We start from the raw sequence: 25,150 nt of genomic DNA, 5'->3' as shown, positions 1-25,150 counted from the left end.
TTAGTTGTAGCACTAGTGGATTCAACTTTCTCTTGTGCCTTTTGTTCAACTAATTCTTGTAGGTGCCCCTCCAAACTAATGAAAGCATCTGGGGCACCAATTACTTCACCACAATCTCTACTTTGTACTCAAGCCTTTACTCAGCCTCGCGTAGCTGAGTTTTGATTATGTACACTTTCTAATTCATCATTACACAATTCCTCCATTTGTAGCTTCTTATTGTTTACATCTTTAAACCGTTCTTGAACCTCTTTCCTGACTAAATCACACTGTTTTACAATTGTAATCTGCAACTCCTTTTGTAAATTTAATAAGGACTCTTCTATATTAGAGATACTGACTACTTCTGTAGCTACCTCCTCCCCTTGTCTTTTTAAATCTGACAATGCTTGTCCTTTGGGTTGTAATACTATTAGACAACCCATCTAACTTTTTAAATTCCTCCCCTTGGGCTTTTATTTCTTTTATTGTGTTCACACAGACAGAAGGTGTCAATTTCTTTCCAATTACTAAGATGTTGCAAACAAATTAACAACTCATTTATTGTATTTTTCACCTCCTAATATTTTGATGAAGCAAGTTGATGTCGGCTTTTGGTCTATTATCATGAAATGAACTGAGAGTTTCGGCCAATTTAATTTCCCTTATGCTGTCAATCTGATATTTTAATTTGACCAAATGTGTGTCTCACCTACCCCAACCGACCTAATGTGTATCTCACCTACCCCAACCACAGGTATTTGTCATTGTGTGCTTGTGGGCTCCCTTATGTTTTCTGCTAACTTGTCCTTACCACTGATATTCAGATGTAGACCATAAGAAGTGCAGGGTGATTATAATTAAAGCTAAACTTTCAAAACACTGTAGAAATAACACCACTGGTCAGAATGATGTCAAATTGCAACGGAATGTTACTGGAGGAGGAGGAAAATGTATGGCAGAAGAAAAAAAAATTAGTGTGAAAACTGATCAATAGATGGCACTGTATGTGTCAGAATACGTAAATGAAAACATCTGACATGCACATGACCCACTGAAGTTGGTATAAACATGTCGGGTACACGACTTTTCCTCCTTTCGGGTCTGTGACATTTGTCATGACTGTCTGAATGCATAATCGTGCTCTGCTTGTAAAGCTGTATTCCAAGTATGATGACTGTGCACGTTCTGCAGAAGTTCCGGACAATGATGGATTTGAAAAAAGGCGTTGGTCCGATGACTGCCAAGGGTCTGGAGAAAATTATTTGGAAATTCGAAGACAGGTTCTTCTGGTGTGCAACCTGGTAGAGGGAGGAAACAAATTTATTCAACATCAGTGGAAGCAGTGGCCACAGAAATGCAGGAGGAGATGAATGGTGGTGTGCAAATGTGTAGTGAATGGAGAATTGCCCGAAAATTGGACATACCAAAGAGCATGGTGCGTAAAATCCTATGAAACATCCTTCTCTGCTATCCATTCAAAATAACCCCTGTGCATGAGTTGCATCCTGTTGACCTGCCAGCAAGAGAATTTCTTGTTCGCGTGGAAGTGGGCAATGATTGGCCGTGGAAGATTTTGTGGACAGATCAAGCCCACTTCCATCTGACAGGATATGTCAATACACAGAATCGTCGATTATGGGCAATGGAAAATCCACATGCAAATCAACCAGTACCACTTCATCCTGAAAAATCACTGTGTGGTGCGGGTTTGCGACATTATTTATCATATGGCCATATTTTTTCGAAGAGACACGTGCTTCCAGTCCTGTTACCTGTACCGTAAATGGTAAGTGCTATGAGTGACTTTTGTGCAGCCACATCATTCCAGCTCTCCCACAGTGTTGATGTGTGGATGGGATCATTTTTATGCAAGATGGCTTGCCTCCGCACATTGCAGATCCAGTTAAGCAGCTGTTGAAGTTCCATATTGGAAATGCTAGAATTATCAGCTGCCATTTCTCTAGAGCCTGGCCGTCCCAATCACCTGATCTTTATCCATGTGACTTCTGGCTGTGGGGCTACCTGAAAGATGTTGTGTTCAGTGTTCCAACTGCAAACTTAGCTGCAGTGAAGGCACGCATTGCGCAACACATTCTGAATGTGACCCTGGAAAAACTTCAATCAGTTGTGGAACTTGCTGTTTCTCAATTTCACCTTGATGCACAAAATGGTGGACAGCATATTGAACACGCTTGGTGCCAGTCACATGGAAGTTAATAATCCAATTGATTCTTTTTAAGCAGTTTTTGGTCTCATGACAATTAAAAACCGACATGATTGATGCTTCTTATGCGGTTTTTGGCCTCAGGACAATTAAAAACCAATGTGAGTGATGCATTTTATGCGGTTTTTGGCCTCAGGACAATTAAAAACCAATTTTTCCCATCCAATGTGATATGACCTTCCCATGGTGGATGGGCTTACGTAAATAACAGTATCACACTTGTACACCCATGCACACTGAGTAGTACAGTTTGTTTAACATCAAACATACACCTTAGGCATTGTTGTATGATTCATTTGTCATTTGTAGTCGACCACTATTAAATTATGACACTTACAACACCATCTATTGTTACATTTTGTAACTATTTATTTTTCTTCTGACATATGTTTTCCCTCTTCTCCGATAATATTCCATTGCAATTTGACATCATTCTGACCAGTGGTGTTTTTTCTACAGTGGTTCTAAAGTTTAACTTTAATTATAATCACCCTGTATTCCCCATCTTCTAACAGCTACTGGAACAGCACCAATATGAGACCTTGCATCCATCTAATGTAACCTCCTCATGTTTACTTGCTTCACAGCAGGCTTAACTCAAGGCTATTCACGGTGCCACAGACAAAACCAACATTTGTGAGCTCAGTAGCTGTCCCTATTTTGTCCAGGCTACTACTAGCCTGTATTTTACATTTTTAGCCAGACTGTTTCCACCTCTCTCAACTACTAACAACTAATTATCTTTGTTGAAAGCCTTACAAATTTAACTTAAGTTTTCCATTACCTGCCTAAGACTCACACTTGGTTATTGAAAACTCGTGATCTGGTGCTCTACATCTAATTTATCCTGTAGCTGGTGGCCTACAGTCTCCCATGTCTGCTACCTAGCAGCAGAACTCTTTCTGTCTTTCACCCAACTAATCTAAGTTCCTGAGTATTGTTCCACTGCATCTTTCATTTCTCTACATCTGCACAATGCTCTTCCTTCTCCAGTTCTGGTAACAAGCAAAGTCTATTGCTTAACTGAATTTCAAATTTGGTAACAATTTTCTCATTTGCTCTCTGCTTGCCATCTTTCCCTAATACCCCTTACCCATACAGCTGTCATAATTCAAATTTTACCCTTTTTAACTCTGACTGAAAGCCACATATCTTCACCTCCTGTTCATTGATTTTCCAGGATTTCTGGCATAACCTACAATTCTACGGGAGAGTCCCACTCGTCACCCCATTCTCTTCCCCACTGCTTCCACCCTGATGAAACAATAGCCTGTAAGATTCACAGAACACACTTGGTTTAATTGATCTTAGGCAACTTCTACACTTATCTCACACAGTTGGTTGATTCTGATGCTAGATGCAATTAAACAAATTACAAGGAAATTTCGGTTACTGTTTTGATACAATTCTTGCGTGTAAATGTAGGTCTAAAATTATGGCTGGAGGCACAATAAGAAAATATACTTTTGCACAATTTTACCTTATTTTGACATGACACTAACACTTACACTAATGTAATTACATGTGTAACAGCAATTATGAAAAAAGATAGATTACTACTAACTCCAAAGAGGACACATTGAGCTGCACACATGCACAATGAAAAGACATTCACACAAGCAGGCACATGCGCATGTCTGTGTGCGAACATGCATGTGTTTTCCTTTCTTTCCTGAAAAGGGCTTCAGCTGAAAGCTCAGTGTGTAACAGTCTCTTCACTGTGCCTGTCTGAGCTCAATGTGTCCTCTTTGTGGTGAGTAGCAATCCACCCTTTTCATAATTGTTGATACTCCGTCTAAAATTAGCTCCTAATCTCTTATTTAAGTAATTATTTATGAGAGCAGAATTGCAAAAGATCTCATTGTCACAGTGTTGCCCAATGCGAGTATTTTAATTCTACTGCATAATGTTGTCTGTGTTACTTGGTTCGTTAGTGAGTACAAGTGTCCAGTCTGATAACTAATCATTAGAAATTAGAGGGTATTAAGTTTTAGAGGTTAAAGTGTGTCACTGCTGTAGATAAATATTTTATTTCAACACATAAGTTGTGACAACAGTTTCCAATAGATCTACTTCAATAGTTTCACACAGTAGCTTTACAATCGTGTATCCTCACCCCTATTCACCCCACCCTAACGGCAGAATGTACATCAGCTGGCAAGCATTTGTCTAGAATTTCAAACAGAAAAGTCTGTTACACATTCACCTTCCAGAAAGGAGTGCTGAACATAAAAATGAAAAGTGCTTACAAGAGAATGATAAACATTCAGGAATAAAGCAGACGACTCACTGGAAGGCAGAAGTGCTGCATCTTCTACAGGCACACAAACAAAAGGTATGGAGCTTGACTGGCTTTTGGGATGCACTTCTTTTTTCTAGCTGCAGGAAAACCTTGCATGCATGCATGCACGCATGCACGCACGCACGCACGCACGCACACACACACACACACACACACACACACACACACACACACACACACACCTGTCTCCCTACATTTTGCTCAGACAACTGCCAGCTAACACAATGTAGGGAGACAAATATGTGCCTATCGAAGAAGCGGCACTTGTGCCTTTTGGTCAGTGGTCTCCTTTATTCCTAAATAATTAGTAATTTTCAACCAGAATTTTACATGCATCAATGATACACATTCATTATTCTCTAAAATTGTTCTCCAGCAGCTGGAATATATTGATGTCAACATATGGTAACTGATGTACAGGGGAATTAAAAGGGGAAATCTGATCATAGGATAAGGGACTCTGCACAAACTCTTGTCTTCCATCACTCTGAAAAATCTTCCGTTCTATTGACATGGGCATGGAATTGTCGTACAGAAGGTGACTACAAAAGGAACTAAACAAACAGTTGTGGGAGAGCGCTGTGTGTAGAACAGTTGCAAAATATACTGCCATATTACAGAGGAAGTTACATGTTTCAGTGAACAATGTACTTACAGTATGCTGTGCAGCTAAATTTTGCTCACTCTGGACAATCTGTTCTTGTAACTGGTTCTGCTGAAGAGATAATGCATCAAGTGTTATGGTTGCTGGTGTTTGTTGTTGCTGTTGCTGCTGTGTCTGCTGTGATGGCTGCTGCTGCTGCTGTTGCTGCTGCTGTTGTTGCTGCTGCTGTGCCACAACGAGCCATTGAGTGGCAGCTGCCAGCGAAAGGGGGTTCCCTCCGCCAGCAATAACCGTGGAAGCAGGCATTAGAACTTGCTGGGGCTGTTGTTGCTGCTGTGCCTGAGGAGGTGGTGCCTGTTGTTGTTGTTGTTGTTGTTGTTGTTGCTGCTGCTGTTGCTGCGAAACATTCATACCACCTCCTGGGATAATGTTGCTGTCACCTCTAGCAGCTTTCTGTTTCAAAACTGCAAAGAAAAAGTAGTTCTTGAGCATACAAATGTCCCAAATCAGATACACATTAGTTTATTTTGATGCAACTCACACACATATGGCTGCAGCCTCTGGCAACTGGCTTCAGTTGCTAGAGACTGCAGTCATGCTTGAGAAAGTTGCATCTGATTGTGTGATTTAGTGTGTGTGATCTATTTTTGACAAAGGCCTTGCTGGTCAAAATCTTGTTTGTGACAGTCTTTTTGTGTGCCTATCTGCGACTCAGCATCTCCGCTATTTGGTGAGTAGCAACTTTCCTTTTCATAATACTGCTGCATTCCAAAACAGTATATATGTGTAATGGAATGATGTTGTTAAAGTGAATAAATATCATCCTGACATGTGACAACATAAGCCTCAGTCGCAGAGCCAACAGTCCCTTCTCACACCATACAACTTTATCTGAAGTAGTTCAGGCAATGATACACGGCCTCACACATAATAAACAAATCTGAGTTCAAAGCAGTTGATACCAAAAATTGAAATACCAAAGCAAACATCTACAGTGCAACATGTAGGGCGAACAGTATTAACCAACATGAATATGAATGAAGCCATTGCATTAAGAAAATCAATGGTCATAACACCAAATGTTTTTGTGGAAACACTGGTAGTAATTCTGTAATCTTAAAAGTAGATCAGTCAGTCAATTAAATACAGTGCACATACTTGTTCTGGTCCTTTTTTATTGGGGAGTATATAGAGGATACTGCACCCTGCATAGAGACAGACAGGGAGAGGAGTAGTGCAGGATATGTAAGATTTGCTTTCCATTCCAGTCTTTCCACAAGATTTTCCTATTTCCTATTTTTCGGCCCTCTCTGTGGATTAATGCTTTCTTTTTCAAGGAATAAAGCTGGGTAGAGCCAACAATGTACCAGAAATGGTTTCAGCAATCACTTGAGCGCAAAGAATCCAATCACAGTACATAAAAATCAAATAAAGCATTCAGCAGTCTACATAATGGCCATTCAGTAGTCTTCCAATGCAGAAATTAGTATGAACCACAGAAAAAATAATTCACTCACAGTCTCGCAGCTTTTGCTGACTCAGAGCCAGGAAGCAGAGGAGTCTCATATACATGGTAAAAAGTATTTTTATTCTGACATCTGAATAAAGTTCTCTTACTGTGTCTACTCTGCAAAATGAACGTCACTTATGTGGACATGCTTAAGCTAGTTCTAAAGGGGAGAAAGAGAAGAGCTACATTCCCAAGCTATAATTTGTAATATCACTGGTGATACTGGAAGGTTACAAATGTTGACATTTTCTTCATAGATTCCTCTTACGTTTGTAAATTATAATCTGAGCCCGAAGGATTACAAGCATATAATCAACAGACAGCACTCACGTCCGTCTCACTTTTGGCTAAAAATATAGAACAAATCAGAGCCTGCACCCTCAAAAAATGTCAGGATCTGTTTTAAGAAGAAAATATTGAATACTCTGATGATATTAACTGTCAGTTTAATCACATACAATCTGAAACAGTGAAACTTCATTACATTTTTAAAAAACATTTAACTCTCATGTCTCTAACCTCCTCAGATGCATTAGTCAAATTAATTTTAATTATAATATTGCATTTACTTCTTTTTATAATAAATGGAACATTTTTATGTAGATAATTATTTAGGTTACTTTTTACAGAAACAGACACTATGGCAAAAAAATTTGCTTCCCACGTAAGATGTTTTTCTCTAAACATGTGGTTTACTTATGTATGCTTGAAAACATCTTAAAATATCTTACTGTAGTTTGTTTAGCTACATGATAACCGCATCTCGAGTGCTCAGACACTATGAGACAAATTTGGTTGAAAATAATCAAACAATGAAAATTTTAATAATAAAACCCCCCCTCCTCTTGCTCTCATTTTTAGTTCTAAAAAAACAAAAGATTCTTTCACAAGCGAAAATGAACAGTGCGGTATGAAGTGTTTGTTATACGTACAGTATTTCATTGGTTTTCCTCAATGAGAGTCTACCACCGTGGTGGCTCACCAGCTTCAACCCAGATGTTGAGAAAAAGGCTAATTATACAGGCCCCAATGATCATCCTAATTCCCTCAGGGTTTACCACATTTGAATTTTTTATTTATTATATCTAAATATGTTGGCATAGCAGACTAATGAATCATACACCTTTAACCAAACTAGGACTGTACACGTTGGAGCAGGTAGGTACAGTTTACTCCCTATAAATTATGACATTGCAATATAAAATACTGCACACACAGCCCAAGTCAACAGTCAGTGCTGTGGCTGATATGAGGGGCCATGAAAGAATTTGTCAATACAGTGCCTCCCATTGATCAATGTGCCGAATGTCAGCTAGGACTGTGCAAATAGCACTCACTGCTCTTGGTGACAGTAATTTTATGTCCTTTTAAGAAGTGTCAACCTCAAAATCAAAATGTGAGGTCTATAAATATATTTCTTTAAAAATTAGAACAATGTTCTCAATATCACCCAAAGAACTCTCCATCATATATCGTAGGGTGACTTATCAAGTGTACATGTAAATACTGTGTGAAGTCTAGAGTAAAAGCGACCTCCACAGATAACGTGCACATCTCTACTCTAATGGAAGAAAATGGCGGTGGAAGTGGTGAGGGAAGTGGAGAGAGGGCGGAGTGGAGGGGTGGGGGGGGAAACGTCAAGAGGGATTTCCTAAGGCCATACCCACGAGTAATCATGTACTCTTCATACACATACGAGTGAAAAAGAGTACTGAAGATGGATGTGAGATTGTTGAAAAATAATTTTACGTGACTGGAAATTAATGAATTTTTTCCACTCATGATCAGTTTTGGAAGATTTATTTCACACAAGACATTGAAATAATCAAAGCTGCAGTGCTGAAAATTGGGGAGATTTTTAATGAAATTTTTATTTACAACTACTCATATCTGAAACTATTCATAATACATCTCTTGCCTAACAGAGCCTGTAAAGAGAGAGTTCGTCATAGAATTTCTCCGAGTGCCACACTGATCAAAGGAAACAGTGTGAAGAAAGCAACAATGATAAACTTCCCTATAACATTAGAATTTTGGTCAATAGGTGATGGTGCCAATCTGCACCTGCCTTCCCCTGCCCCTATGAAATCTTGATTGAGGTGACAGACTGGTCTGTAGCACAACACAAAGAGCAGGTATGGCTGAGGTATGATAACCTTGCTGAGTGTTGTCTAAGAGCCCATTTACACACTTCTTTTACAGTACAAGAGGCTGTCGAGTTTACAGACTGCCTAAACTCGCCACACAACCTTGCCCCTACATGTTGCATAAAAGCTCACCTGGTTTCAATGCTGCTTCCAATAGAGTATTAAAGATCTGTTCCCATATAATAACTCTGGTCTTATCTAAAACATGTAATGCATCACTAAATCAAAGTAAGAAGTCATTAGCTTCCACCTGGTTCACTGTTGATATTTTCCAAAATCTTTGAGAAGGTGGTGTATTCTAGATAGAATCTCACCTTAGCAACAATAATATCTTCAGCAAATCACCATTCAGGCTTCAGAAGAGTTGCTCTACTGAGAATGCCTTTCGAGTCATTCCATATCAACTGAATCACGGCACACAATCCACCAACTCAGATTTTCATGAAATTTGGTACACATGGTTGGTTTATATATATAATGACTGGTTTAAAATTTCAGGCCTCTATCTTAAGCCATTCCACAACAATAACAACCTGATCATCCACAGTGCTTGTGAATTCAGTAAGTAGTTTTATCCTAAAATTGAAGTACGAAAGATTTGAGATTTTTTATAGTTATATAAAATTTTCTGCACAATTCAAGTATTGTATCAGGTTGTAATAACATTGCGAAAGGTCATTTGAGCCTTGAAAATAGAAATATTACGTTCATAACTTAAACTACAAATTCTGTGTACAGACTGCAGTTAAAGTGTCTCAATATTATGGCTACTATAATGGAAAAGAGGAGAAAATTTCCTATAAAACAGACTAAAAAAATCTTTGGGGAAATGACAGCTAGGCCTATGATAGAGCTAAAAATGGCAAATTACAAAAAATATCACTGCATCACAGAAAACTTCTCAAATTTCTCTCCCACACCATGTGTCATTGCTTAATATGCCTCTTTCAAAGTGGCTGCCAAGAGAAATTGTAGCTATTGTGGTTGGTCCACAATCTGAACACTATACTTTAATTACATTGGTAAATTACAACTGAATACTTATAAAGCAGCATGATTGATTTACTGTTAAGCATTTTAAAGGAGAAATAAATCCCTTGTTGTAAAAAATTAACTTAAGTGGAGGAGTTTGGTAAGTAGACCTGTAGATTTCACAAATCACTCACCATGCAGCATTGGTACTTTCTTTCCTACAAGCAGAGTGCCTTTAGACTATCTGTTCACTTGTTGTAACGAACAATGCAGCTACCACATTTACTGATTTACAGAAAGAACAGCTGCCTGGCGAACAGGAATTGAGCAACACGATAAGTTAAGGAATGTTTGCAAACACTGAAAATTTGAGTACCTGAATCAGATGAAAGTTATGCTCATTTGCATTGTTGCAATCCATTTAAAAAACAATAAAGCAGGATTTGCGAGTTGTTTCACTTGATCTTGCTAAACAGTTCCATGAGATATTACATGTTAAGCCCCCTGTCATCCCTCGGCAGAAAATGTGTTCAACATGCCATAAGCATGCCATAAGTGAGATTTCAGATGCAGATCAAAAGAAGACAAATGAAGACAACAGTCTGCAAAGTAACAGCAAAGTGAAGACCATGTCCAATGAAGATTGGGCGGATGGCAAAGCAGCAGAAGATACAGAGGAGCTGGATAAACTTAATGTGCATCCTCTACCTCCACACCAGAAAGAAAGTTATTGGAAATGTAAAATAAAGGCAGCTAGGTAAAATTTATGAAAGAAAAGTACGAGAAAAAAATTATGCAAAGACAGCAGTTCTGAGCCTGAAAGTATAGTGACTAAACATGGCAAAAAACAAAAGACTAATGATTTAGACAGACTGGTTGAATTAATTAAAGAAAATTTACCAATTGTCAGTAGGCAGGAAAAGATTTGTATGCTCCTGAATTGTGGAAAGAGAAAAAAATTCAAGGAACCTTTGGTGTGTCACAAAGAACGATACATGAATCTAGGGACATTCATAATGCAAAAGGAATCTGCTCACTACTGGACCCAAAACAAAGAAGACAGTTACCTGTTGGAACTGTATTACTTGTAAGAAATGGTCATGCTTAGAAACATTTAATAATTAGTAATTCATATGAGCTATATGCACAGCATTGAAGCAAATTCATCCTCACATTACATTGGGATATTCAAAATTTTGTGAAATGCATACTAAATGGTGGGTACTTGCTGATTCATCAGGAAGACATGCTGTTTGTGTATGCACCATACACCATAAAGTTGATTTGCTTTTATGAGGTCTAAATTTAAATACGAAGGATGAAGTAAATTCTTTCACAGATAAAATAGTTTGTAGTAAAGAAAACTGGGATTCCAGGTTAAGAATTTGTGAGAAATGTCCTCCTCCAAGAAATTCAACAGATTACACTGAAACTAAATTTCAACTTGAGGAAGACGACGAAAAATATTCTATTAGTGGACGTCAGTTGACAGAACTCAGCTTATTGATATGATCCTACCATTTAATGAATTTACTGATATTTTAGTAATTAAACTAGAAACTTTACTTCCACATAGTTACATGACAAAAAGTCAAGCTGCATTTTTGAAAGAGAGAAAAAAATAATATGAATCAAAATGAGGTAGTAGTATTAATAGCTACCACTGAAAATTATGATCTTATACAACGAGATGCAGCACAAAATCTCACTGAACTCGTATGTCATGCACTTACATCCTGCTGTTATATACTATAAAAATCCTGATGCAAGAATTGTTATATTTCTGATGATTTAAATCATGATGCTGCTTTTGTCTATAACATTCAGTCCATAATTGTAGAGTCAGTTACGTATCACTGCCCTGTTGTTAATAAAATAGGGTACTCCATGGATGGGTGCAGCAATAAATACAAAAATTGCAACAGCTTTTTAATGATCATGAGATTGATTTTGGAATCACTGCCATGTGTTCTTTCTTTGCAACAAGTCACGGAAAATCCCTTTGTGATGGTATTGGGGACTGCATGCAATGGATGGTGATAGAGGCAAATTGACAGAGACATATAAGGAGCAAATTTTTGATCCTAAAAAAAGCTTGAGTTTTCCAGAGAAAATTTTTCTAAAATCCATTTTTTTAATTTAGAAGAAAAAGAAGTAAATTCTACATGAACTAATCTGTGACAGTAATTAACAAAATCAAAAACTGAGGCATGCACCACAAATCTCTACCAATTTGTACCTTTATGAACTAATACTCTGGCTGCAAAAAGAGTTAGCAGTGCAGCAACTATTCTTTGCAATTTAATTTTTCTAATATGCAAACACATAGTGCAGAGTCCTTCAAAGTAAGTTCATTTGTTTGCTGTAAATACGATTCTAATTCATGTACTGGTACTATTGAAATTACAAATTTAGATCAGGGAGACGCGAGCATTAGATTTATGCATCCAGCAGATCCAACAGTGTCTTTCTGCTGGCCAGATAGGGTTATACACACAGCAAAAAAAGTTTTGCATCACCCAGGTTCCCAGAACTTCTGAAGACAAATGTTGACTGTGGATACTGTATCACAGACACAGTCCCTTTGACTGTTCAGAGATGTCACTAAACCTGCCTAAAGTTGTAAACAACCATGCATGAGCAGTGCCTATTAGACAGAGGGGGTCCAACAGCCAATCAGTTCCAATCATTCCACCAGGAAGGAGATACAGGCTCGTGTTCTCTGTAGTTCAACCATGCCTAGATGGTCAATATTGCAGTTCGATCGCGTCCACGTTGTTACTTTGTGCCAGAAAGGGCTCTCAACAAGGGATGTGTCCAGGCGTCTCAGAGGGAACCAAAGTGATGATGTTCGGACATGGAGGAAATAGAGAGAGATAGTAACTGTCGATGACATGCCTCCCTTAGGCCGCCCAAGAGATACTACTGCAGTGGATGACTGCTACCTACGGATTGTGGCTCAGAGGAATCCTGACAGCAATGCCTGTTTTTTGTGCAGCCACAGGACATTGTGTTACGACTCAAAACTGTGCACAATAGGCTGCATGATGCGCACATTCACTCTCCATGTCCATGGCGAGGTCCATCTTTGCAACCACAACACCATGCAGCACGGTACAGCTGGGCCCAACAACATGCCGAATGGACCGCTCAGGATTGGCATCACATTCTCATCACAGATGATTGTTGCACACGCCTTCAACCAGACAATCGTCAGTGACGTGTTTGGAGGCAACCCAGTCAGGCTGAATGCCTTAGACACACTGTGCAGCAAGGTGAAGGTTCCCTGCTGTTTTGGGGTGGCATTATGTGGGGCTGAAGTATGCCGCTGGTGGTCATGGAAGGCGCCATAATGGCTGTATGATACATGAATGACATCCTCCAACCGATAGTGCAACCATATTGGCAACATATTGTGAGGCATTCATCTTCATGGATGACAATTCGCGTCACTATCGTGTACATCTTGTGAATGACTTCCTACAGGATAACAACATCGCTCGACTAGTGTGGCCAACATGTTCTCGAGACATGAACCCTATCGAACATGCCTGGGATAGACTGAAAAGGGCTGTTTATGGGCGATGTGAACTACCAACCGGTATGAGGGTTCCATGCTGAATCACCATTGAAGAGTGGAACAATCTGGACCAACAGTGCTTTGATGAACTTGTGGATAGTATGCCATGACAAATAAAGGAATGCATCAATGGAAGACGACGTGCTACTGTATATTAGAGGTATTGGTATGTACAGCAATCTGGACCACCACCTCCGAAGGTCTCGCTGTATGGTGGTACAACATGCAATGTGTGGTTTTAATGTGCAATAAGAAGGGCGGAAATGATGCTTATGTTGATCTCTACTGCAATTTTCTGGACTGGTTCCAGAACTTTCGGAAATGATGTGATGCAAAACTTTTTTTGATGTGTTTATTTCTCAGATCCCATTTCAAAATATAGTATGTACTGTTCTACAGAACAACCAACAACAATGGCAGGTGAGCAAAATCAATTTTCCGTAGGGTGCAAAAATTGACAAATGAGGACTGGAGTATTTTGTAGCTAACTAATTTTTTAGAATACTTTGTATTTTTTCATGTATGTGTTCTCCTGCTGTCGCTTAGTGAGTAGGTTTTTTTATCTATCCAATGACATTTTGTACTCTAAACTGTAGTTTTATATAATCAGCTGAATAAATTTCTATACCTGCACATGTAAATGTGGATATTATCTTGAATACATTTTTGTTTCTGCATGTAATAGTGGAATAATTTGTTAATATGACCTAAATATTGTTTTTATGATTACTAGAGTAGTCTTTCCCAAAGATTTTTTAAGTCTGTTTTAAAGGCAATTTTCTTCTCTTTCCAATGATACCAGCGAGAATAATGGGACACTGTAACTATAGTTTGCACACAGTAACATGTAATTCAAGATGCGGACATTTCAAAGAAAGTAATAATTCTATTTTAAAGACTCAAATGGCACTTTATAATGTGATTACAATAAATCTTGTACAATATTTGAATTCTGCAGGAAATTTTACATAAGTGCATCTTTCCTACTTTAATTTTAGGATAAATTAAATAAATTTAAAATTACTTATTGAACTCGCAACAGCCACAGGTGAAGTTTTCTAGTATTTTAGGCTGAAAGTCAGGCTGCTTTAGCTCTGGACTGGCTTAAGATAGAGGTCTGAATTTTTGAACTAGTCGTTATATGCATAAACAAACTACATGTACCTAATTTCATGCAAAACGAAGTTGGTGGGTTGCATTTTGCCATTTTTCTGGTTTATATGACACGCAATAACCCTTTTACATGTTCACTAGCCAAATGTTAGAAGCATTACGTAATGAAATAGCTCCAGTTGGTATTTTCTGTGACCTATCTAACGCATTTGACTGCCTAGGTAAATTGAAGTTTTACACGATTGGTGGTATAGCCAACTAATGGATAATGTCACATCTAACCAGGAGACTGCAGAAAGTTATAATTATTAAATCAACCAATATAGTCCATGGAAGTAATTCTGACTGGGGAGAAATGATCTTAGGGGTACCCCAAGGCACAATAACAGATTCACTATTATTCCTCACATATGGCAAAAAATGGATTTTTCACATAAAAAATTTATTTATGAACCTTTTTACAAAATTCTTTCAGTCAAATTCAAAGTACTGTCCATTAGATGCAATGCACTTGTGAAGTCTTTCTCCTCACTGTTCAAAGCATGTCTCGAACCTTATAACTTTGATATCGTCCAGTACCCTTTGGGAAGCTGGTTTTAGCACCTCTACATAATCATAACACTTCCCTTATAGCATTTTTTTCATTAATAGGAATAAGAAAAAGTCCCATGGAGATAGGTCTGATGAATAAGGTGGATTGGGAAACAAAAGACCACCCTTGAGATGCTGAATAGTGGGCCACTCGTGAGGCTGCATGTATGGGACCATTTTTGCGATGAATGACCCAGCCATCTGATTGCCGAAGCTCCAGGCATTTCCTCCATACATCCTCTTGTGGACACCTTAAAATTTCTAAATAAAGCTGCTAGTTAGCAACTTGGCCAGTGGGTACAAATTGCCGATGCACAATTCCATGACTATCAAAAAATGCAATAATCATCATCTTCACATTTGCCCTCACTTGCCCTTCTTCTTTTTTTTCTTTTTGGGTCTGGGAGAGTTGGGAATCCATTGGCTTGACATTGCTTGGTTTCTGTTCCTGGAACAGCAACTGTCATTATTTGTAATGACTATGTTCAAAAGTTTGGATCCCTTTCAATCTCTGTTTTCAAATCCTAGCACACAATCATGAGCATGGTTTTTTCCTTCTTTGTGGGAAGGTGCGGAACAAATTTAGTGACATTATGTCACATGTACAAATCCTCATTCAAAATCTGCTGGCAAGAGCTCCAACTCACACCTGTCTCTGCTGAAATTTGGTTGACTGTGAAATGATTATTCTCGTTGATTTTTTTTTTTTTTTGTGATCTTTTCAATGTTTTCCTTGTTCTGAAATGTCACAGGGCTTTTCGAATGAGGTTAGTCTGCAACACTCATCTCACCTTGTTGAAAGCACCCAAACCATACACATAGCATGCTCCTGAAAAGCCTCTTGAAGCCCTTGTGATTCTCCATTATCGATTTTTTAAGCAGGAAACGAAATTTCACACACACTCTTTGTTCTTTAAAGTTGTCATAATGGCTTCACAAGCAGAATATGCCAATAGACAGAGAAACACAACACAACACTTACATGTTCATCTACACACTGATGCCGTCTGCACAGTTGTTTCGTGAGCATTTTTTTTTTTTTTGTGTGTGGGGGGGGGGGGGGGGGATGTCATATCCAAACAGTCTTCCATTTAATATGCAATAAGCAAATTATGTTTTCTTTTTTGCAGGTGACACTATTATTTAATCAATCAAAGCAAACAAACAGAAGCAGAAGAAATGGTAAATAAAGTTAACCATTTTTTACAAATGGTTTCAGCCTCAATTTTAAAAAGACACAATATATATAGTTCTGTACATCTAGGGGCACTACACCAATGATAAGTATAACATCTGGTGAGGAAATAATAAATAGGGTGATAACTTCAAAATTCTTAAATGACTATATTGATGAGAATTTAAAAAGGAAAAAGCACATTTTGGAATGCTTAAAACAACTTAGTTCAGAAACTTTTTAAATTTATAATCATTGCAAATCTTGGAGAGAGACAAATCAGTAAACTGACATTTTTGCAAAATTTCATTCAATAGTGTGATATGAAATAATGTTCTGGAGTAACCCAACTTTAAGAAAGAATGTAGTCATTGTTCAAAAACATGCTGTGAGAATAAAATGTGGTGCTCACTCATAATCGTCTTATAGACATCTTTTTACGGAGTTGATATTCTGATTACTGCTTCACAATAAATTTACGTCCTAAAGAAGTTAGTTGTAAATAATCCACCACAGTTCAAAAGAAACAATGATGTACATAATTGGAATGGCAGAAGGAAAAAAAAGACATTCATTACTCCATGTTGTCTTTAGAAAAAAAAGGGCAAAAAACGCTGTAACAAAAACTTTTGATCACTAAGCCAGTGATATAAAATGTCTGACAGACAGCAAAGAAATTTTGAAAATGAACTGAAAAAGTTCCTCCTTGACAACTCCCCCTACTTCGTAGAATTTCTATTACTGTAACGCGTGAATGGTGGTGGGTAGGAATTAGTGATACATATCTGTATATTTTAAAAAATAAAAGTAGTTTATGAATGGTCAGCATGTAGCCAAATTTTCAAATTAATTTGCAATGTGAATAAAAAATGAGTTATTCCACACCACCACAATTTATCACGCAAAATGATCCATGGAAACATGAAACTACCCAACTAACTAGGGTGTGTGCGAGTGTATACCTGTCCTTTTTTCCCCCTAAGGTAAGTCTTTCCACTCCCGGGATTGGAATGACTCCTTACCCTCTCCCTTAAAGCCGACATCCTTTCATCTTTCCCTCTCCTTCCCTCTTTCCTGATGAGGCAACCGTTGGTTGTGAAAGCTTGAATTCTGTGTGTTTCTATCAACATGCCAGCACTTTCGTTTGGTAAGTTACATCATCTTTGTTTTTACATATATTTATACTATTTATACTAACTATATCCATGCATGAAAAGTTGTATGTTACATAAATGCTGCTGATAGAAGTGTGCTGTGAACTTTGCGCCTCCTACAGCATGCTGACAAAGTGATTTAAAGAAGAAAGAAGGTATAAATGACAAGTTGGTGCAAAGAACATATTTTAATTGGACAATATTACATCTCTTTGACAGCAGAAGTAACAATTATAACAACAGTAAGAAACATGCTTCAGCACTGAACATAACATACTTCATGTTAAAAAGAGTATAGGCCATAGACAACAGTAGAGGACATTAAAAAGAAAGAAAACTCTGTGTTCAGAATACTGCTGAGAACTGCGTGTCACACAGATCTCAAGGACAAATGGTGTTGACAATGAGGACACTTACATATCGTAAGTCTGGGTTTTTGACAGACTTCAATTCACCAGCTGTGGAATCTTATAGCAGCCAGTAACGTCTCGGAAGAAGTAACTGTTGTTCTAATGACAATGTACTGCTGCATTCATTTCTATTGCACAAGATCCAGTAGGAATCCATAATAATCCTACCTCATTCTCATTTAATTTTAAATGAGTACCCATCCTCTAAAGGAAATAATATTTGATTAAGTGTCAAGCTTCCCACTTCTCCAGTCTGCTTATCCCCTTTTTACACCCACAATGACACGTTTACTTTCAAGTCACTCAGCAGCCACAGAGAAAGCAAGAATTGTTGATTTCCTGCTAGCATTTGACACAATTATACGTTGTTTGAACTGTGTGCACAGTACTGACATGCGCCTTGTGGCCCATCTAACCACACACAACGTTTCCCCTTCATTTTAGTGTATGCTTTATGGAATGTGTAAATTGGCACTAAGCCAAAGAATGTGAATGCAAAATAATGGTTGCAGGAGACTGATCTGTAGTGTAAATTGTTCTCTAAACTAGTGCAATTCTGAAGTACTATTGTATATAAAAACTACGATGGAAATAAAAATTTAGAAAAGCCGTCTTACATGGAAGTTAAATCTCTGGCGAGAATTGTGGTACATATTATGTGTTTATGTCACACACAAAAACTATGGAAAATGTAAAAACAGTTGGGGAGTAAGCCACTATGTACTCTTACCTATGTCAGACGCTAGCACCCAAAGACATTGGCCGAGTTTGTTGGAGATGTGCAACTGTGAGGGTCTCTACTGCAAGAGAAGGACTCCGTCTAATAGACTTAATATTATAGCAGTATTTTCAGTATGTGATCAAACTATGCCCCATCATGCAGCTTTATTCTGTCATTTATCTCCATTTTGCATACTGATAACTGAAACTTTCATTCTGGAGCAACAATGGAAAAGCCAAGTACCAACTATAAAACAAAAGAAAGAGCCCAGATAAATACCATAGGTTTGGCACGTCAGCTTTACATGTCTATCATAACAAATCGTATAATGCAGTTTTGCCAAAGATCTGTGTAGCAATCAATCCCTGAGTGTCTCCGCAATTCAGCGACTATCGTTTTCAGTTACATAGCTTCAACACCACTAACAGTCTTTTGCATTTCACAGCTGAAAGTTGGCATCAGTGATGCTAGATGGCAAGGCTCTTCTTTTTCCACACACAACATAGCATCATGTGTGATAATAATTTATTTTTCTGCCCTTTCAATGAAGCGAATTTTTCCATCCATAGTGTTAAATACTAGAAATTATGAACACGCTGATTACAGAATTTACACAAGTCCATGTATCATAGGCATGATTCCAAAGTGTTTTGTAACCCTCAACTATACACAGTATAGTACTGTGCTGAACATTAATTTACCGGTAGGCACAGAGATTTAGAGACATTATTTATATGAGCAACAAGTGGACAGTTTCTATACAAGGAAACTACATTATGAATGTTCCCTGTAACACAAAGATGAGCACAACAACTTCACCTTTTAGTAAGACAGAGCACTTCCACACAGTTACACGGATATTATACACTTCCTAATTGAATTTCATTGTCCGTGTCAGACAGAAAAGAGCATAACAATAACAGCTCATCTGCTGTCCACGGACTTCAAATGTTCTTGGGCACTGATGTTACCAGAATCTATAATTGTCATTCCGATTTTAATCATCAGTGTACTGACTTATTTGATGTAGTCTCAGACAGTCTCCTATACTGTGCCAAACTTATGGTCTCAAAAAAGGACTAAAGCTCATACAAGGGAATTATGTTGCCAACACATTTCAGTAAGTTCAAAAATAAAATAGTAACAGCAACACATTCAATCAAGAGAGAATTTTGATAAATATTTTGTACAAATTGAAATTACTCTTGATATTATCTCAGCAGCAGGTCACTTACACATTACAACATTAACACTGGTATAACTGAAGCATCCAATTCCACCGGTGTCCTTTGACCCATAACATCATCAACATGGCAGACATCCCTACTTCCAGCATATTCAATATAGCAATCATAACAGCACATGCATAACATATCACTCAAGCAAAATAATAAAACTATTGGGACAACCATGGGAAGTAGGGGGTTTAGGGCGGGGACAATTTAAAAATACAGTAATAGGAAAATAGCACCACCTGAAAACACACATTATCCACAAAATCAAAATGGAAACATTTGCAAAATATGACATAATGCAGCAGACATAAAAGACCACAGAACTAGCAGACTTCGCTTGATCTATACATTCAGACAAAGCCCTTTATACTGAAAACATTAAAACGAGATACTGCAAATTAAAATTATGCCACATAGCCCAAACAAAGCCATTACTAGGAAAAAACCAACACATGGAACTCCAAAGTAGTTTATTGTGAATTTCACTGTATCCATATGGCACAAACGAAACACCCGATACCTAGAACGCAAATGCAAATAAAAAATCCCAGTACTGCAGATTTCACATGACCTATACAGCTCGAATAAAACTACACAGTTCCAGATAAGTTTTCAAATCTGAAAACTCTATGATGTATATATTCAGGTACAAGTCATTAACGAACATCAGAAGCCTCGTTGTTGAATCCTGGCTTCGGTAGAAATCATCATTCATCACTTCAGTCTACATACTATAGGTGCAAACTATGTCCACACTCAGTGCAGTGGCTCATGGGAGCAACTGTAAAGGCATTTCCCATTTATAGCCATTCCCATCAGTCACTGTGCTGAGTGTCAACTTAATTTGTATGAATAATATATATACATATATAGCTCAAATGCAACCAATGATACCAAAACCCCATTCATTAATCAAAAACCCAAAACTCCAAGATTCACTAGACTGATTAAAACACAAATAATGAACCCAAAACAAACACAGCATAAAAAATGCCTCAAAACAAAACAAAAAATTACTTACCAATCAAAACCATTGACAAATACACCTATGTGACCACCCTCCCCCCCCCCCAACACACACACAACACAAATATTCCAAGAACTCCCTAGACCCCCAGCTTCCCAGCCTTAAGCCAACACCAACTCAACCTATACCACTCGTAAACAAAACACAATTAAAAAAATATGACAAACAAAATAAAAAAAACATTCACATCTTTCTTTTAAAAAAATCCAAGTAAGTCCTCAGAAAAAAATAAAAAGAAATAACCCCCAAACCCACCCCCACAAAACATGCCCCATTAAAAGAAAAAAAATTGTCTGGCACGCTCTGTGCCCACAATACTCATCTAAATGAGATTGCAAATTGGTAGAGTGCCTCTTCCCCTCCCTATCACAGATTTAATGCTCCTCCCCCCCCCCCCCCCCATATGAAACCATTTATAGTAGAATGAAACAACCACTTTGCAGTGGAATGTGCGCTGATATGAAACTTCCTGGCAGATTAAAACTGTGTTCCCGACCGAGACTCGAAGTCGGGCACACAGTTTTAATCTGCCAGGAAGTTTCATATCAGCGCACACTCCGCTGCAGAGCGAAAATCTCATTCTGGAAACATCACCCAGTCTGTGGCTAAGCCATGTCTCCGCTATATCCTTTCTTTCAGGAGTGCTAGTTCTGCAAGGTTTGCAGAAGAGCTTCTGTAAAGTTTGGAAGGTAGGAGACGAGGTACTGGCAGAAGTAAAGCTGTGAGTACCGGGTGTGAGTCGTGCTTCGGTAGCTCAGATGGTAGAGCACTTGCCCGCGAAAGGCAAAGGTCCCGAGTTCGAGTCTTGGTCGGGCACACAGTTTTAATCTGCCAGGAAGTTTCCATGAGCTCTTATGAGAAGAGGTAGAGCACTTGCCCACGAGTTCAAGTGTTGGTCCAGCACACAGTTTTCATCTGCCAGGAGTTTCACCCTCTACATTATTTGTGCAAGACCCAGTGTCTTAATCCTTTAACTGAATACTATGGTTAACCACCATACCTCCTTTTGCCAAACCCATGTAAGACAAAGATGCATCTGACGTCATTGTACTTTCCTCCTCAATGTATTCTTCAATCCGTCCCACAAGTTCCCTCTTAGTATGTCCACACAAAACACAATCTGCATACCCACCACCCGACATAACAGCCCCCTACACCCACAAACCAACTCACGAGCTACCCATCTCACATGTCCTCTTCCCAAATTGAGACCTGTCAATTTCCTCTACCAACCCAGTCCCCCCCTCCACCGCTCAACTCCTCCTGAACTTGGGTCGACAGAAGCGTCCAATCCCATGCATCGGCTTCGACCCGTGACATAAGGTGTTGTCGTGTGTGGCGTCATGATGGCGTGGAGTTTGGTTTGTGAGTGTGGCGTGTTTGTAGATGTCGTCGTGGTGTGGTTTGTTGTGCTCTCTGGTAGTATGTTCAGGGGTTTTCGTTTGTGTGGTGTAATGGGCTCAGTTTGCTTTTGCTCATTATCAAGAATTGTTCGAGTGTCGGTTGTGTTTGTAGTGGAATTCGTTTCAGTGAGTTAACAATTTTGTATGAAGGTTAATTTAGTGTTGTTCGCTGCATGTAATGTGGTAATTTTAGTAAAGTTAATTGGTTGTTGTTTTTGTTCAGGAATGGATATGACAGATAAAATTAACACTGCACAGGTCAAGGGAAGTGTTCGATCCCAATGTGTGGCTTTGTATGTTGGTGTTGGTATTGGGAGATGTTTCTGAACTATATAGGCCAAAGGAAGTGTTTGATCCTAATTTATGGGATCGGAAGCCGCTGTTGAGCTATATAGGTCAAGGGAAGTGTCCGATTCCAGATGACATTTTGTTTAGTGGTACGTGGGGAGTTTTGTGATGTCTTTTTTTTTTTTTTCATCATTTTGTGTGGTTTTGTATGGGGGTGGGTGTCTAAATTTGTTTATATTTAGTTTGGCCCCACCCAAAAACACACCATTTTCCGCACTTGTCCTGTTGGTGTCATTAGGCTTTTTGTGGAAAGTGTGTGTGTTTGTTTTTCGATGTATTTTCGTCCTCATAATGTGTATGAAACGACTTTGTGTGTGCCATATTGGAATTGTGTTTTATGGTCGTTTCCGCCATATTTGTGACATCATTGGTCAAAGCAGACGGGTGGGATCGGACACTTCCATATTTCCCTGAACTTAATATATTCTGAACCGATTCCCCTACAAAAGGAAAAGCAATGAAACACACTTCTCATACTCCAGTCTCATGCACAAAAATTTAAAGAGAACCGACTACAAAAATAAAAGGTCAGCGAAACAATCTGCCTCAAGGGCAACCCAGCTCTCTCGAACAAGGTTCCACATTGACTCAATCACCAATTATTATCACAGTAACACCAGCCACCAAAGATCTTTAAAAAAAAAAAAGAAAAAGAAAGCACTATTACATTTCATTCCATAGAACATATACAACACTATATATAAAATGAAAAAAAATAATAACTCACTGTTGACAAAAAACAGTCCTCTGAACAAAAGTTCATTCAATGGTTTTAATTAGAGTACAGTGACCGAATACCACACGTAACACAAACTACTTCAAGCCTCAACATCAAAAGAGCACACCACAAAATACTACTACGTGACACCTACAAACACAAACCATGTCACTAACACTATGCCACAATGATTTTACACACCGCCCACCATTATGTCACAGGTCAAATTAGAAGAGTGGAACAGGACACCTCCAACAACCAACAACATTTTCAATATAACTGATGATAATCAAAGACTTACTAACTGCAGACTGAGTTCATGTTAAATCTTTAGGTAGAGGCCCCTTCGCTGCCACTCCCCTCCCAAACCCCCTAATTTTCCATAGTTGATGAAAGATGTGTGTACATAATACACACCAAAATGTCCATCGCAGACTGATGTGTACCACACGATAGAAGTTTTCTGAATTTAACTAACAGTTTAAAACATTTGTAATGAAAGGTGTAAAATACGGGGAGAATATAGACACTGGATGACACTAAAGATCAATCTGTTACCAGAACCTTTATTACATATTCATATTCATTGACTTCATCAGTTCACAACCAAAATGTCACCTTCCAACACAATTCAAACCTAGGGCTATTCTGTGGATCACCTGTCATCAAATTTTCCAATTTATGTAAGAATCCATCAAAATGCAGAAAATAAAGCAAGTTTTCCAAGTACAAACCGTCACTATAAATGGATATTTATGCAGAACAAGTAGACGGTGTGACACATCTGTAAGAGTGAGTTCATCACAGACTTTCACTAGACACAAAATTCTGTACAACACAAATCAATCAAAGGTTGTGCGCGAATAGGTATTAATGCACACACAGATCAATCAACTGCTAAATTTAAGCGCCAATCCACAATTTTCAAACTATCCCAAGATAAGCTGTGTGCATGAAAATATGCCGCAGTACAGAAAACGAGGGCCTTAAGGAACCAGTGAAATCTAACATGGGAAAACCACTTTCAAAATAATACTTGCGAAAAGAATGAAATGACTAATATTCAGTTTGGAATGGTGTATGTATTTTTCTTTTTCTAATAGTGGGGTTACATATTTTGCAGCTTCCAAAACGACATGTACTTACTAGCTTGTTCTGTTGTGACTTTATATTGGTAATAATTAAAGTGCTCTCCTCCAAAAAGAAATGCAAATTTAGGGTTGCCTTTCTGTTTGTTCTTTGTCATTTGCTCGAACTCCGGTCCATTTCGTGCTACAAACTGTGCTAGTTTATCAATTATATTCCGTTGCTCAATTTCTAAAACAGAAATGAAAAAGTCAATAAATAAATGTTAACGAGGTTAGCTACACAACACAAGTCTTATTTTTTCCTGCTATTGGTACAAATTTAGGGAGCACCAACATTTACTACCAATGTTGGTTTAAATCCTTAAGTGTACGCTCCATACTCTAATGCCAAACGCTTTGAGTTACAATACCATTACCGAATCACGTTTGCCGTATTTGCAAGTAGGTACAGTGCCGCTTCAGATGTTTGTTGATCTGCTAAGCGTCCCTACCTTGTGGTGGTTTCGGAAGTTCCATTTTTCGAACAAACTAATAACAAAAATTAATCGCTCCACGTAAACAGGTTTATTTCTCAAAATATAAACTTCACAATAACACAGTACGCTATCAAACACACTCTTTCAAAAACATCTTCTTTCCTATGATCAGTTAGCTTCTTTCCAAAGATAATATTACACAATAAACATTTTCAACTATTGCTCTCCTATATTCGATTTTTAAAATATTCTGTTTCTTCAATATACTTTATCGCATACAGTCTCTTTGAATTATCACTATTTCTGCTATTAATTTAAACGTGACAACCGGTTATCTCCAGTATTAGCCATAGGCGGTAGCTCAATGAAAT

At 38.2% G+C, this 25,150-nt stretch overlaps 1 protein-coding gene across 5 annotated transcripts in view; it reads right to left on the bottom strand.

Moving 5' to 3' along the window:
* LOC126356897 (calcium homeostasis endoplasmic reticulum protein) overlaps positions 1-25,147 on the bottom strand; it is a 300,421-nt gene extending 275,274 nt beyond the window's left edge. Inside the window, exons 1-3 of one of the 5 annotated variants that reach the window (XM_050007406.1) lie at positions 24,795-25,147; positions 24,362-24,532; positions 5,164-5,576 (exon numbers count right to left, since the gene is read on the bottom strand). In XM_050007406.1, the coding sequence (XP_049863363.1) occupies positions 5,164-5,576; positions 24,362-24,532; positions 24,795-24,819 (609 nt within the window). In that variant the 5' untranslated portion in view covers positions 24,820-25,147. The other 4 variants (XM_050007405.1, XM_050007407.1, XM_050007408.1 and 1 more) reach the window with 4 other exon arrangements.
* Positions 25,148-25,150: the final 3 nt, after the last annotated feature.

Source organism: Schistocerca gregaria, chromosome 1, assembly GCF_023897955.1.
Source record: "Schistocerca gregaria isolate iqSchGreg1 chromosome 1, iqSchGreg1.2, whole genome shotgun sequence".
Taxonomy (NCBI): domain Eukaryota; kingdom Metazoa; phylum Arthropoda; class Insecta; order Orthoptera; family Acrididae; genus Schistocerca; species Schistocerca gregaria.
The sequence above is the reverse complement of the archived record's forward strand: the minus strand, read 5'-3'. Positions and strand labels throughout refer to the sequence as shown.